A 14867-nucleotide genomic window follows, 5' to 3' on the forward strand; every position below is an offset into this window, starting at 1 on the left:
AGTGGTGGGAGGGGGGGGTGGGAGGCGGGGGAGGGAGTGGGGAGGAGTGGGAGGAGGGGGGGTGGGGAGGAGTGGGAGGAGGGGGGGGTGGGGAGGAGTGGGAGGAGGAGGGGGGGTGGGAGGGGGGACATGGGCTGGAGAGAGGTAAAATTGAAGAAAGGGGGAGAAAGATTAAGGGGGATAAAATTGGGGAAAGAGTGGGGGAAGAAAAATAAAGAAAGACAATAAAGAAATAAAAGTTAGAGAACAGTTAAAAATAAATAAAATAAAAACAAAGAGGTCAAGGTTGGGTAGAGCTAATCATCTGAAGTTGTTGAATTTGATACTGAGACTGGAAGGCTGTAATGCGTCCCGAGCATGCGCGTCTGCAGCAGCGGCCTGTACTCCGAGCATGCGCGTCTGCAGCAGCGGCCTATGCTCTGAGCATGCGCGTCTGCAGCAGCGGCCTATGCTCTGAGCATGCGCATCTGCAAGCAGCGGTCTGTGCCCCGAGCATGCGCATCTGCAAGCAGCGGTCTGTGCCCCGAGCATGCGCATCTGCAAGCAGCGGTCTGTGCCCCGAGCATGCGCATCTGCAAGCAGCGGTCGGTGCCCCGAGCATGCGCGTCTGGCAGCAGCGGCCCGTGCCCCGAGCATGCTCAGTGAATGGCTGGAGGAGGGACGGTTGGAGGCGATTGTGAGCGAAAGGGGCGGTCTGGAAACCCCTGGGCGGATATCGGAGGGCGCGGGGTTCTCGAAACCGTGGGCGAACAAAGGGTGCGGAGGGCCTGGAAACGGTCGCAGGGTTCGGATGGGAGTTCCGCCAGGCCCAGGACACTGGGAAAGGTGATTGAAGCCGGAGCAATGGCGGGGGATGGGGCTTGGGGAGGACTCACCAGGCTAAGGAGCACATTGACAGGTACACAGCTCAGGGGGGAGATCCCTGAAGGCAGCAGGACAGGGAGATAAGGTGGACCAGAAGCTAGTGAGTTACTTGCCTTAATTCGACCAGACATTGGAGATGAGAGCAGAGAGGTCCTGATGGAGCTGTTTCACACACTGGTTAGGACACAGCTAGAACACTGTGTACAGTTCTGGTCACGATAGTATAGGTTTCCTCCCATAGTCCAAAAAATGTGCTGATTAGATGCATTAATTTGATTTAATTTATTATTGTCACATGTACTACTATACAGTGAAAAGTATTGTTCCTTGTGAGCGCTACATACAAAGCATACTGTTCATAGAGAGAGAAAGGAGAGAGTGCAGAATGTAGTGTCATAGCAAGGCTATAGACAAAGATCAACTTAATGCAAGGTAAGTCCCTTCAAAAGTCTGATGCCAGCAGGGAAGAAGTTGTTCTTGAGTCGGTATGTGTCCTCAAGACTTTTGTATCATTTTCTTGACGGAAGAAGGTGGAACAGAGAATGTCCAGGATGCATAGGGTCCTTAATGATGCTGGCTGCTTTTCCGAGGCAGCAGGAAGTGTAGATGGAGTTAATGGGTTAGAGGTTGGTTTGAGTGATGGTCTGGACTTCATTCATGACCTTTTGTAGTTATTCTCCCTCAGTGTACCCGAAAAGGTGCCAAAGTGTGTTGACGAGGGGATTTTCACAGTAACTTAATTGCAGTGTTAATGTAAGCCGACTTGTGAAACCAACAAATAAACTTTAATTTTTTTAAGATAGGAAGGATGTGATTGCACTGGAGAAAATGCAGAGGAGATTCACCAGGATGTTAAAAGCAAAACACAGCAAATGCTGAAATCTGAAACAAAAACATAAAATGCTGGAAAATCTCAGAGGATCAGACAGCATCGGTGGGTAGAGAATGGAGCCAGAGTTTTAAATCTGTTCATCCAGACTCAAAATGCTGGCTCTATTCTCTCTTCAGAGATGCTGTCAGACCTGCTGAGTTTTTCCAGCATTTCCTGTTTTTGTCTTACGAGGATGTTGGCTGGGCAGAAGCGCTTGAGCTATGGAGAGAGGCTAGGTTGTGCTTTTCCTTTGAGCAGAGAAGGCTGGGTGGGGGAACTTGATTGAGGTGGTGCCAGCCTCTCTCCTGTGGCTTTGTCCCTGCCCAGGTGGGCATGCAGAGGGAGAATGTGGCTTGATGCCTTCCACACCAGGTGGGCGCCTCGAGATATGAAGTGTCTCATAGACGCTGGAAAAAACATTCTGGTTCAGTTAGGAAATTTCCCTTCATTTTTTTTGTTGAGATTTTGTTGCTGATTGTGGATTTTCTTACCTTGAACCACATCTATGGGGAAATAAGAGAGGAAAGAATGTTCCATTGAAACTAGAATTGTCTGTATGAGTTCCATCCTGTACTGGTTTAGACTGGAGATTAGATGAATGAGGAGTGACTTGGTTGAGGTGTATAAGATCCTAAATATTATTGACAAGATGGACTTGGAAATGATGCTTCCCCTTGTGTGTGAGTCCAGTATTAGGGGGCAGTGTTTTAAAATTAGAGGCTGCCCTTTCAGAACAAGGATGAGAAGAATCTATTTTTCTCCCAGAGAATTGTGTGACTTTGGCAATCAGTCTCAGAAGGCAATGGAGAAGGAGACCATTCAAGATTTTTAAGATAGAGATACAGCGGCACGGTAGCACAGTGGTTAGCACCACTGCTTCACAGCTCCAGGGACCTGGGTTCGATTCCTAGCTCGGGTCACTGTGTGTGTGGAGTCTGCACATTCTCCTCATGTCTGCGTGGGTTTCCTCCGGGTACTCTGGTTTCCTCCCACAGTCCAAAGATGTGCGGGTTAGGTTGATTGGCCATGCTAAAATTCCCCCTTAATGTCCTGAGATTGCATAGTTAGAGGGATTAGCGGGTCAATGTACGGAGGTAGGGCCTGGGTGGGATTGTGTTCGGTGCCGACTCGATGGGCCAAATGGCCTCTTTCTGCACTGTAGGGTTTCTGATTTCTAAGGTAGATAGATTCTTGTTAGACAAGGGAATCAAAGGTTACTGTAGGTGGATATGAATGTGGAATTAGGAACAAGCAGATCAGCTGTAATCTTATTGAATCATAGAATCCCTACAGTGCAGAAAGTGGCCCTTCAGCCCATCGAGTCTGCACCGAACACAATCCTACCCCCATCTCCCTACATATTATACCCACTAATCCCTCTAACCTATGCATCCCTGGACACTTAAGGGGCAATTTCTTAGCCTGGCCAATCAACCTAACTGGCACATCTTTGGACTGTGGGAGGAAACCCACGCAGACACGAGGAGAATGTGCAAACTCCGCACAGACAGTGACCTGAGTCGGGTTTTGAACCCTGGAGCTGTGAAGCAGCAGTGCTAACCACTGTTGGCCAAGCAGTCTCCTTGGAACAAATGGCTTATTTCTGCTCCTATTTCTTAACGCTGGGAAGTATTGGTAGTGATTCCTTTTGTCAACTCCTTTTACAGGGAATTAGAAGGAGCAGATTTCCTTGCAGAAAACGCAAACCAAGCATCCTATCGAGATTTGACAGTGACCTGAATATTATCAGACTTTGAATGTGGAAGAGGATAATGCTCGTCTTGCTGTCTTTGGGAAAGGTTTCAAGCATCAGTCTGACTGGAAAAGCAGTAAGACACACACATACCTGAGCGAGAAGGAGCTTGAACCGTTGCACAGCCTGGAATAAAGCACCATCTACTGCCGAGGGAGACCGGACACATTTTGTGGACCAGGCTTCAACCGATTATCCAAGCTGGAGGGACACGAGGACATCCGCTCCGTACAGAAACCATGGAAATGCCCAGACTGTGGGAAGGGATTCAGTTACCCGTCGGAGCTGGAGATTCATCAGCGCACCCACACTGGGGAAAGACCGTTCACGTGCTCTGTCTGTGGGAAGGGGTTCACTCACTCCTCCCATGTGGCGACGCACCAGCGAGTTCACTCCAGCGACAAACCTTTCAATTGCTCTGAGTGCAGGAAGAGCTTCAAAAGCAAAAAGGACCTGCTAACGCACCAGTACGCTCACACCGGCGAGAGGCCCTTCACGTGCTCAGTGTGCAGGAAGGGATTTGCTCGCTCGTCCACCCTGGTGAAACATCAGCGCCTTCACACCGGGGAACGGCCGTTCGCCTGCTCCGTGTGTGGGAAGGGGTTCAGTAACTCGTCGAACCTCCTGACACACCAGCAGGTCCACACGGGGGACAGACCGTTCATCTGTTCCGTTTGCGGGAAGGGATTCACCCGTTTATCTCACCTGCAAACACACCAGCGCATTCACACCGGGGAGAGGCCGTTTACCTGCCCTGACTGTGGGAAGGGATTCACTCAGTCATCCAACTTGCTGACACACCAACGGGTTCACAGGTGACTGAAGGATTGTATTCTGCTATTGGTATTGTTGTTAATTTTCGGGCTTTTGAAGTATAGATTTTACATAAAATAGCTCTGGTCAGAATTCTTAATTTGAGTATTGCTGGTGTGTAGAAGTTTTTCGTTGATGACTCATCAGATCACTTCAAGAAGAGGACGGACTACCAAATGTCAATTCTTCATCTCCAACAATGGACTCCTCAGTTGCGCCTGACCTAACAATGTACAAAACCATCACATTTATAAATCTAGTGGAATTCCTGAAGCAAAATGTTGCACATTGTCATCACTGCTTTTGTTAACTATGTGGAAACTTATTATCCCTCAAGGTTCTAGGATTCAAAGAACAACACAGCACAGGAAACAGGCCCTTTGGCCCAACGAGCCCGTGCCGCCATTTTAACATTGAATTCCCTCTTCCACCCATGACCCTTGTCTACGCTTATGGCATTCCACGTTGGAAACCAGATTGAGGGGAGACTAATTTAGGGGCAATTTGTTACACCAATCAGCCTAAGAGCACATCTTTGGGGTGTGGGAAGAAACCGGAGTGCCCGGAGAAAACCCACGCAAGCACGGGGAGAATGCGTAAACTCCCACAGACACCAGCCCAGATCCATGTATCTGCACAGCAATCAGCGATAGTCACTGAGCTGACGTGTTGCCAGCAGCACGGGATGATATTTTTCTTCCCCTGTCTCTGAAATAATGTATAACTGTGCCTCAGAGGAATCATATCACTGAACTGATTTTTAAAAACTGTGCTAATTTTCCAAATTTTATCCCTAATCCTGACTGTCCCTCTTAACCAGATTAACCTCTTTAGGGTGAAGGTCATCTGGTGTCACCCCACCTCTGTAACTGGAGCCAAGTAGACAAAGACAAATGTCCATCTCTTATTTCCTACCCCACCGAATTGTCCTCGTAGATACAGAGCAGTTGTACAATGTTATATCTTGTTGTGAATTGTGTAAATGATATCCACGTGCAGGCCTATTCTCACACATAGAGAGACAGTTTGGAGCAGTGATTCCAACCATAATGTCAGGAACATCTTTGACCAATATCCGTAGCACAGAAAAATATAGATTGAGGCATTAGCAAATCCCCATCTAGTTCATAAGAAATAGGAGCAGGAGTCGGCCATCTAGCCCTTCGAGCCTGCCCCGCCATTCAATAAGATCATGGCTGATCTGAAGTGGATCAGTTCCACTTTCCCGCTTTCTCCCCATAACCCTTAATTCCCCTGTCTATCAGAACCCTATCTACCCGTGACTTAAATATATTTAGCGAGGTAGCCTCCACCACTTCAACGGGCAGAGAATTCCAGAGATTCACCACCCTTTGAGTGAAGAAGTTCCTCCTCAACTCCAATCTGAACTGCGCCCCCCCCGCCCCTTATCTTGAGGCTGTGCCCTCTAGTCCTGCTATCCTTTCTAAGCAGGAAGAATCTCTCCACCTCGACCCTATCCATCCCCTTCATGATCTTATACGTCTCTATAAGATCCCCCCTCATCCTTCTAAACTCCAACAAGTACAGACCTAGAATTCTGATAGTTCCTTTTTAGGGATCAGATATTATTGGAAGTTCATGTTGCTGAGTTCAAACCTTTTGCTTTCTCTGAAACTAGAATCATAGAACCCTACAGTGCAGAAAGAGGCCCTTCAGCCCATCAAGTCTGCACCAAACACAACCCCACCCAGGCCCCTACCCCCATATCCCTGCATATTATACCGACTAATCCCTCTAACCTACGCATCCTTCGACACTAAGGGGCAATTTCTTAGCATAGCCAATCAACCTAACCTGTACATCTTTGGACTGTGGGAGGAAACCGGAGCACCCGGAGGAAACCCACGCAGACGTGAGGAGAATGTGCAAACTCCACACAGACAGTGACCCGAGCCGGGAATCGATCCCAGGACCCTGGAGCTGTGAAGCAGCAGTGCTAACCCACTGTGCTACCGTGCCGCCCTACTAACAAAGAACGCTTGAGTTGTGTGGAGTGTGGTGGAAGGAAGGTGGTTGCGTTGTGGTATTGTCACTGGACTGGTAATCCAGAGACTGAGAGAAGGGAGTTCCGATCCCAGTATGACAGATGGTGAAATTTGAATCTGGAAAAGTCTAAAATTCGAAATTTAATGATGACTATGAAAGTATGGTTGCTATAAAACTCCCAGTTGGTTCACTAATATCCTTAATGCCATCCCTATCTGGTCAGGCCTGCATGTGATTGCTTCAGAGGATATTTAAGAGCCAATCTCAAAAAGCTTGTGGGATTACTATCAAATAAACTGGTTGGACTTAAACCTGGTGTTGTGAGACTTCTTACTGCTATTTCAAATCAACAGACGCTGGCCCAACCAGCGACGCTTATATCCCATGAATGAGTAAAAAAAAATTCTTCAAACCCAGATCATTTGCCATCTTTAAGATCATTTGGGCACTCATGACTCTCGCTTAGCTGTCTGTTGTCTCATTGACTTGTTTAAAAAGATGGCTAAAGCAAAATCGTAACATGTAAACCCGCGACCTCTAGCATTTAGAAGGAGAAAGATAGCAGATGCAACGTAATACCATCACCGGCAACTTCCCATCAAAGCCACACAGCATCCTGACTTGGAACTGAATCACAGTTCCTTCACTGTCATAGTGCTGGAAACCCTGCCCTCAGAGCACTGGGTACCCACACCACATGAACTGTGACAGTTCAAGGAGGCAGCTCAGCACCACGTTCTAAAGGGCAGTTAGCGATTGGCAATGAATGCTAGTACAAGCAATGAAGCCCATTTCCCAAGGAAATTAAAATCTACAAATTTAGGGGTTGTATATTTTTAATCACACGCAAGACAGAACTGTTTTTATTCTAGTGTTTGTTTCTGATATTAATTTATGTGCCTCCAATGGGCCCTCCAAACTGGTGTTAAATATTCTGGATGAATGTGAAATAAATCAGCTTTGTTTTAAACACAATCTTTGTCTTTCCACCCGAGTGTTTAACATCACCAGGCTGGAGCTCGGAAAGGACAGTATGCGGGAGGATCGTACGGTGGAAACCAGAACATCAGGCTGGACACAGTCCTTCAGGGTCACACTGAGTGGGACAAAGAGCACTTTGGTCTTTTTTTCATCTCTCTTCACTGACAGCAAAGTCCCCGTTTGGTTAATTCTGAGTGTGTAAGAAATGTGTCTCGGCCGCTCTCTTCCACCGTTCAGAGATTCTAGGCATGGAATGGAAGCTCCTTTACAACTGTGTTCAGAGTCAGGAAGAACAATGCTGGAAAAGTGCTGTCAGACCAGAGATGGGTGTCAAACTGTGACCTGTTCCTTGAAATGGCAGCTTTCAGTTTCCAGTCTGAAAACATCTATGGTCATTCTTCTACAAAGCTTTCATCTGTTTGGTCATTCTGAATCTCCCACTACTTTTTATGGTTATTCTGTTTCTCATTGTTCATCTCTGAATATCTGATGATCTGGGAGACTTAACCTTTCAGTCAATACCAAGCACATACATATTGTCTATCCTTACAGATAATTGGTCTTTTCATGTCTGTTTCAGACGGTAGCGCAGTGGGTTAGCAATGTTGCTTCACAGCTCCAGGGTCCTGGGTTCGATTCCCGGCTCGGGTCACTGTCTGTGTGGAGTTTGCATGTTCTCCTCATGTCTGTGTGGGTTTCCTCCTGGGTGCTCTGGTTTCCTCCCACAGTCCAAAGATGTGCGGGTTAGGTTGATTGGCCGTGCTAAGAAATTGCCCCTTAAGTGTCTAGAGATGTGAAGGTTAGAGGGATTAGTGGGCACAATATGTAAGGATATGGGGGTAGGGGCTGGGCGGGATTGTATTTGGTACACACTCGATGGGCCAAATGGCCTCTTTCTGCACTGTAGGGTTCTATGATTCTGTTCTTAGATTCTAATATTATCCTCAGCATGATGTCCAAGAACTTGCTTATATTGCAAATTCTCACTTTTAATATGCGTAAGTGTTTATTATTGGGAAATATTTCATAATATCATTGCAATTATTCAAATTTTCCCCACCCTGCCTCCCTCTATCTCCAGTCAAGGAAGCAATATGAAGACATTTGGAAAGTCAAAATGCTATCCATCAGAGTCAGCATGGTTTTGTGAAGGACAAATGACGTTTGACGAATTTGCTTGAGTTGTTCGAAGATGTAACAAGCAAAGTGGATAATGGGGATCCTGTAGATGTAGTATATTTGGACTTCCAGAGGCGTTTAATAAGGTAAGAGTTGCAGCATTACCTCCCGATTCCTAAACTCAATCCCAGGTATCCCAGGTATCTAAGACAAAAAGTGTAGATAAAGTAGACATGGAGCAGATGCTTTCTCTTGTGGGGCATTCTAGGACGAGAGATCACGGTTTTAGGATAAGGGGCAGCAAATTTAAAACAGAGTTGAGGAGAAACTACTCCTAAAGGGTTATGAATCTGTGGAATTTGCTACCCCAAAGTGTGGTGGATGCTGGGGCAGTGAGTAAATTTAAGGAGGAGTTGGACAGATTTTTAATGGGTAATGGAGTTGAGGGGTTATGGAGAGAAGGCAGGAAAATGGGAATAAGGAGCATATCAGCCATGATTGAATGGCAGTGCACCTCCATAAGATGTAGGAGCAGACTGGCCTAATTCTGCACCCTTATCTTATGAATCACAGTCCCGACCTACAGCAAGATTCTTCCTTTTATTGTTTCAAAGCTTATCTCTTGGTTAATGCACATAGAAGATAGAACACTACAGCACAAACAGGTCCTTCAGCCCACAAGTTGCGCCGATCACATCCATACCAACTAAGCCATAGACCTACCTATAACTCTCAATCCCATTAAATCCCATATACTCATCCAGAAGTCTTTTAAAAGACCCCAGCGAGTTCGCCTCCACCACCACCAACGGCAGTCGATTCCATTCACTCACCACCCTCTGAGTGAAAAACTTACCCCTGACATCTCCTCTGTACCTGCTCCCCAGCACCTTAAACCTGTGTCCTCTCGTAGCGACCATTTCAGCCCTGGGAAATAGTCTCTGAGAATCCACCCTATCTATTCCTGTCAACATTTTATAAACCTCTATCAGGTCGCCTCTCAACCTTCGTCTCTCCAGGGAGAAGAGTCCCAGCTCCCTCAACTTATCTTCATAAGGCATGCCTCCCAATCCAGGCAACATCCTTGTAAATCTCCTCTGCACCCTCTCAATAGCTTCCACGTCCTTCCTGTAGTGAGGCGACCAGAACTGCGCACAGTACTCCAAGTGGGGTCTGACAAGGGTCTTATAAATGTTTTTCTTTCTCTAGCTTAAAATTCTCGTTATTAAGCAGATCATTAATATAAGGAAATTCAGCCAATCCAGAACCCCAAAAGTAAAGGACATTGCTCTGTACTTTACACTATGTTCCCAGCTGGTCTAATTGCCCAGGGAATCAATAGAATCTTTATGTATATATATATATATATATATATGTGTGTGTTGCCACTTTCCAAATGTTCTTCAATATTGATCAAACGTTGAGAGAAAATAGTAGAATTACATGATTAAAACTGCTTGCAATCAAGATTACTTTGTAATTTTGTGGACTTATTGATGCCAGTAATATATCTCCGTATTAATCAAATTGACTGCTGTCACTTATGCAACGGAAATGAAATGTTTGTAAGTGCAGTTGTCTATACATGTGTGGTTGTGTGTCTCTGAATATGTCAGTGTGTGAAGGGGGGAGATTGCAACTCCCCAGCATCTGGAACTCAAACATCTCACTCTGAGAATCTTTGTTCCCTCATTCACTAATTGGTTGCCTGTCCAAATCAGTCCTCCAACTCTGCCGTCCCTCTTCCTACTGGTTTGGAGATGCCGTCAATCGTTGTGATTGGAGTATGCGCAAGTCCGTGCAGGTGAGAGCTCGAGCGAGGGAATTCAAACTGCGGGTTTTTTGAAGTAAGAAGTCTCTCAACACCGGGTTAAAGTCCAACAGGTTTATTTGGAGTCACGAGCTTTTGCAGCACTGCACCCTTCAGCAGGTGAGTGGCGAGGTGTGTTCACAAACAGGGCAAATACAGACAAAGACACAATTACAAGACAATGGTGGAATGTGAGCGTTTGCAGGTAATCAAGTCTTTACAGGTACAGAGAGTGCGAGTAGAGAGAGGGATAATCAGTTTCAGGAGATATCAATTGCCTCAAGACAGGAAGAAATAATGTAGGGGGGAGTTATACAATAAATGGTTGGACTATTAAGGGTATAGAAACACAGAGGGACCTAGGTGTGCAAGTTCACAAGTCCTTGAAGGTGGCAGTACAGGTGGAGAAGGTGGCGAAGAAGGCGCATGGTATGCTTGCCTTTTTAGGAAGGGGTATAGAGTAGAAAAGCTGGCATCTAATGTTGCAGTTGTATAGAACGTTGATTAGACCGCATTTGGAGTACTGCGTCCAGTTCTGGTTGCCTTACTTACCGGAAGGACGTGGAGACCCTGGAGAGAGTGCAGAGGAGGTTTACCAGGATGCTGCCTGGTATGGAAGGCCTGAGCTATGAGGAGAGGTTGGGCAAATTGGGGCTGTTCTCCCTGGAAAGACGGAGAACGAGGGGAGACCTAATCGAGATGTATAAGATTGTGAAGGGTATAGATAGGGTGAACAATGGGAAGCTTTTTCCCAGGTTGGATACGAAAATCACAAGGGGCCATCGGCTTAGAGTGAGAGGGGCGAGGTATAATTCAGATGTTAGAGGGAGGTTTTTCACACAGAGGGTGGTGGGGGCCTGGAATGCACTGCCAAGTAGGGTGGTGGAGGCAGGCACGCTAGAGTTGTTTAAGGCTTACCTAGACAGGCACATGAGCGGACTAGAGATGGAGGGATACAAAAGAATGTTCTAGCTAAGGAACAAGAGCCTCAGGACGTTCCTGGGAATCAATAGCTTCCTATGGGCCGTCCAGCATATCTTATGGCTCATCTGTCTCTTACAATTGAGCTTCTGTGGATCTTCCGTGAATGTCTGTATAGTCTGTGTATGTTTATTGATGTGTCCTTTTTTACATCCACGGGTGATTCGGTCCACCTTGTTGGCCAACAAGGGGCATACACGCGATGGGTCGTGCGAGGGCTGCTCTTGGATGTTGCTTCGAGAGTTGCCTGGTGCTTCACACCGTTGGTGTATGCTTAAACTGGACCAACTGACGGGCAACACGACAGCTCAGTGACTGTCACTGTTTGCTGTGCAGTTACAGGGACCCGGGTCAGATCTCCGGCTTGGGTCGGTGTCTGTGGGAGTTTGCACATTCTCCCTGTGCTTGCGTGGGTTTTCTCCGGGTGCTCCGGTTTCCTCCCACACCCCAAAAACGTGCTTTTAGGCTGATTGGTGTTAACAAATTGTCCCTAAATTAGACCTCCCTTAATCTGGCGCACATATAATTCTCTACATTTGTACCCCTTTATTGTGGAGTCCAAGGGGTGTAGACAAAAGTCGTAGGTAGAAGAAGGATTGGAATGAGGCACTCACTGAGTGCTAAAATGGGTGGCGCGGGCTTGTAGGGCCAAAGGGCCTGTTTCCTGTGCTGTGTTGTTCTTTGACACTTAGTAAGAGTTTGTAAGCCCAGGCCAAATAGTGTGACATGAAGCCAAGATCCTGGTCGAGGCTGCCCTCATGAGTGTGGAGTTTACTATCAGTTTGTGCTCGGTGATTCTGCGTTGTCGTGTGTCTTGAAGGCCACCTGGAGAACGCTTACCAGAAAATCAGAGGCTGAATCCCCTTGACTGTTGAAGTGTTTCGTGGCTGGAAGGGAACGCTCCTGCCTGGTGATTGTGTCCGTTCACCTGTGAGTGTAGTGTCTACATGGTCTCACACCTTGGAAGATCCTTTCCTGCAGCGTATGAGGTCGATGACGTTGGCCAAGTCACCTGCATATGTATCAGGCACCTGGTAGGTGGCATGGTCATGTTTGAAGGTAGTTTCCATGAACTGGTTTGTCTTGCAGAGATTGCAGTGCCAGAGTTGTGTGCTGTCATGTTCGGTTCTCCTGAAGGCTAGTTTGCTGCGAACAATAGGCTGTTGAGGTTGCCTGGTTGTTTAAAGGCAAGTAGTGGCCTTGGTGAGATGTTCTTCTTCGTTGATGACATGAGAAGGCTCCAAAGATGTCAGAACTTCTCCATTCCGGAAAAGTACTGGATGACGAAGGGAACTGCTGGTCAGGTCCCATGTTTGTTTTCTGAGGAGGTCAGTGCAGTTCTTTGCTGTGGAGTGTCAGAACTGTCGCTCGATGAGTCAAATGTCATATTCCATTCTTACAAGGGCGTCTTTCAGTGTTGGTAGATATCTCCTGCATTCCTCCTCTTCTGAGCAGATCCTGTGTATACGGGGGGCTTGTCTATAGGGGGTGGCTTCTTCAACATGTTTAGGGTGGAGGCTGGAGCATTGGAACATCATGAGGTTATCTGTGGGCTTGCGGTACTGTGAAGTGCTAAGGTGATCATTCTTATTGGAGATATCTCATGAGTGCAGTTGGCGAATCTGGCATTGATGCATCTCCTGACAGCATGAGCGAGTCTGGGCAGTGGCCTTCGGAGCGGTCAATCTGTCAGGCGATGCGTCAATGCCAGATTCACCAACTGCACTCACAAGACAGCCCTGAACATCATCCAAGCATAATGCAATGCCCTCCACCCTCTCAAGACCAAACTCAACATTGTCATCAAACCAAGTAGGGGTCACTGTCATGCCGAACAGAATAGATGACTGCAAAGACGTGTACCAACCAGGGACACTGCAGACCTGCAGATCCAATCAAGAACACACCAACTCAACACACTGATTAAGACCTTTTGATCCAGACCTGCAGAGAACCCGACATGTTCTCAAGCACGTACTCCCAGTTGGAGATCTCTGTTGCCTTCCAAAGGTGTACACCTGACCGTCCCATCATAATCCGGCAATGGGGCCCTGTGTTAGGACCTCTTCAGTCTGCTCACTGTTTAACTGGAGTTAATTAGTCATCAGGAAGAGAAACAGGCACCAGAATGGACCAGGAGACTGAGTCCAGGATTAACTTAGTTAATTAGGTGAACTTAGTCTCCTCTGAATGGTTAACTGGTGTGAGCCAGAGTGTGGGTGTTGGCCTTTAGAAATCGGAGTATCGAGTACAGAAGTTGGAGTGTTATGGTGAGGTTGTATAAGGCATTGGTGAGGCCGAATTTAGAGAACTGTGTACAGTTTTGGTCACCTAGTTACAGGAAGGATATTAATAAGGTTGAAAGAGTTCAGAGAAGGTTTACAAGGATGTTGCCGGGACTTGAGAAGCTGAGAGATTGAATAGGTTAGGACTTTATTCCCTGGAGTGTAGAAGAATGAGGGGAGATTTGATAGAGGTGTATAAGATTTTGATGGGTATAGATAGAGTGAATGCAAGCAGGCTTTTTCCACTGAGGCTAGGGGAGAAAAAAAACCAGAGGGCATGGGTTAAGGGTGAAAGGAGAAAAGTTTAAAGGGAATATTAGGGGGGGCTTCTTCACACAGAGAGTGGTGGGAGTGTGGAATGAACTGCTGGATAAATGCGGGGTCACTTTTAACATTTAAGAAAAACTTGGATGGGTTGATGGATGAGAGAAGTGTGGAGGGATATGGTCCAAGTGCAGGTCAGTGGGACTAGGCAAAAAATAGTTTGGCACAGACAAGAAGGGGCAAAAGGCCTGTTTCTGAGCTGTAATTTTCTATGGTTGTAAGTACCAGCGAATTCACACTGGGGTGTGGCCATTCAGCTATACTTACTGTGGAAAGGGATTCAGGTCTTCACCCAACCTCACAGCACACCAGTGTCGTCCCAGTGGGGACAATCATCCAACCTGTTGACACACCAGCAAATTCACACTAGAGAGAGATCATTCCTCTGCTCTGCATGTGGGAAGGGATTGCCCTGGTCTTTTCACCTGCTGACACTCCAGTGAGTTCACAAGTGACTGCAGGGATTGGACTGAACCATGTTCATTTTGACAGTTGGAGATTGTTTCTGCTGATGTGAATAATCTCTGTAACTGGGCTGGAGTTTAATATTCTGGATTGTAGCTGATTGTGTTCTCTGGGCGGCAGTGTCCCTTTAAGAACCGCTCTCTGTGATATTCCCTCATAATTCAGGAACTCTCATCAGAAATGAATTTATAACAAGATTCTGAACTTTAACTTCAAGCCCATATTGATCTCTAGTACAAACACTCACAATTCAGTGTCCGAATAACATTTCCAATTAGAAAGTATTGATTAATCCTTGTTAACAATTGTTACTGACCTACACATTACGCACCTCCATTATCCACCAGAAAGAATGGGAATTGGTGGAGATTTGAGAATTCCCAAATCATAGAACCCTACAGTGCAGAAAGAGGCCCTTTGGCCCATCGAGTCTGCACCGAACACAATCCCACCCAGGCCCTACCCCCATATCCCTACATATTATACCCACTAATCCCTCTAACCTAAGCATCTCACGGCCAATCAACCTAACCCGCACATCTTTGGACTGTGGGAGGAAACCAGAGCACCCAGAGGAAACCCAGGCAGACACGA

The 14867-nt window shown here is 46.7% G+C and overlaps 1 protein-coding gene across 1 annotated transcript in view; it reads left to right on the forward strand.

Annotated features, from left to right (window-relative positions):
• Positions 1 to 344: 344 nt before the first annotated feature.
• The window catches only part of LOC145355168 (uncharacterized), a 33811-nt gene continuing 19288 nt past the window's right edge, over positions 345 to 14867 (forward strand). Inside the window, exons 1-2 of the mRNA XM_080207082.1 lie at positions 345 to 676; positions 3626 to 4303. Coding sequence (XP_080063208.1) covers positions 345 to 676; positions 3626 to 4303 — 1010 coding nt within the window. The remainder of the gene's footprint in view (positions 677 to 3625; positions 4304 to 14867) is intronic.

This window comes from Carcharhinus amblyrhynchos, chromosome 18 (genome assembly GCF_965287045.1).
Source record: "Carcharhinus amblyrhynchos chromosome 18, sCarAmb.v2.hapA, whole genome shotgun sequence".
Taxonomy (NCBI): Eukaryota; Metazoa; Chordata; class Chondrichthyes; order Carcharhiniformes; family Carcharhinidae; genus Carcharhinus; species Carcharhinus amblyrhynchos.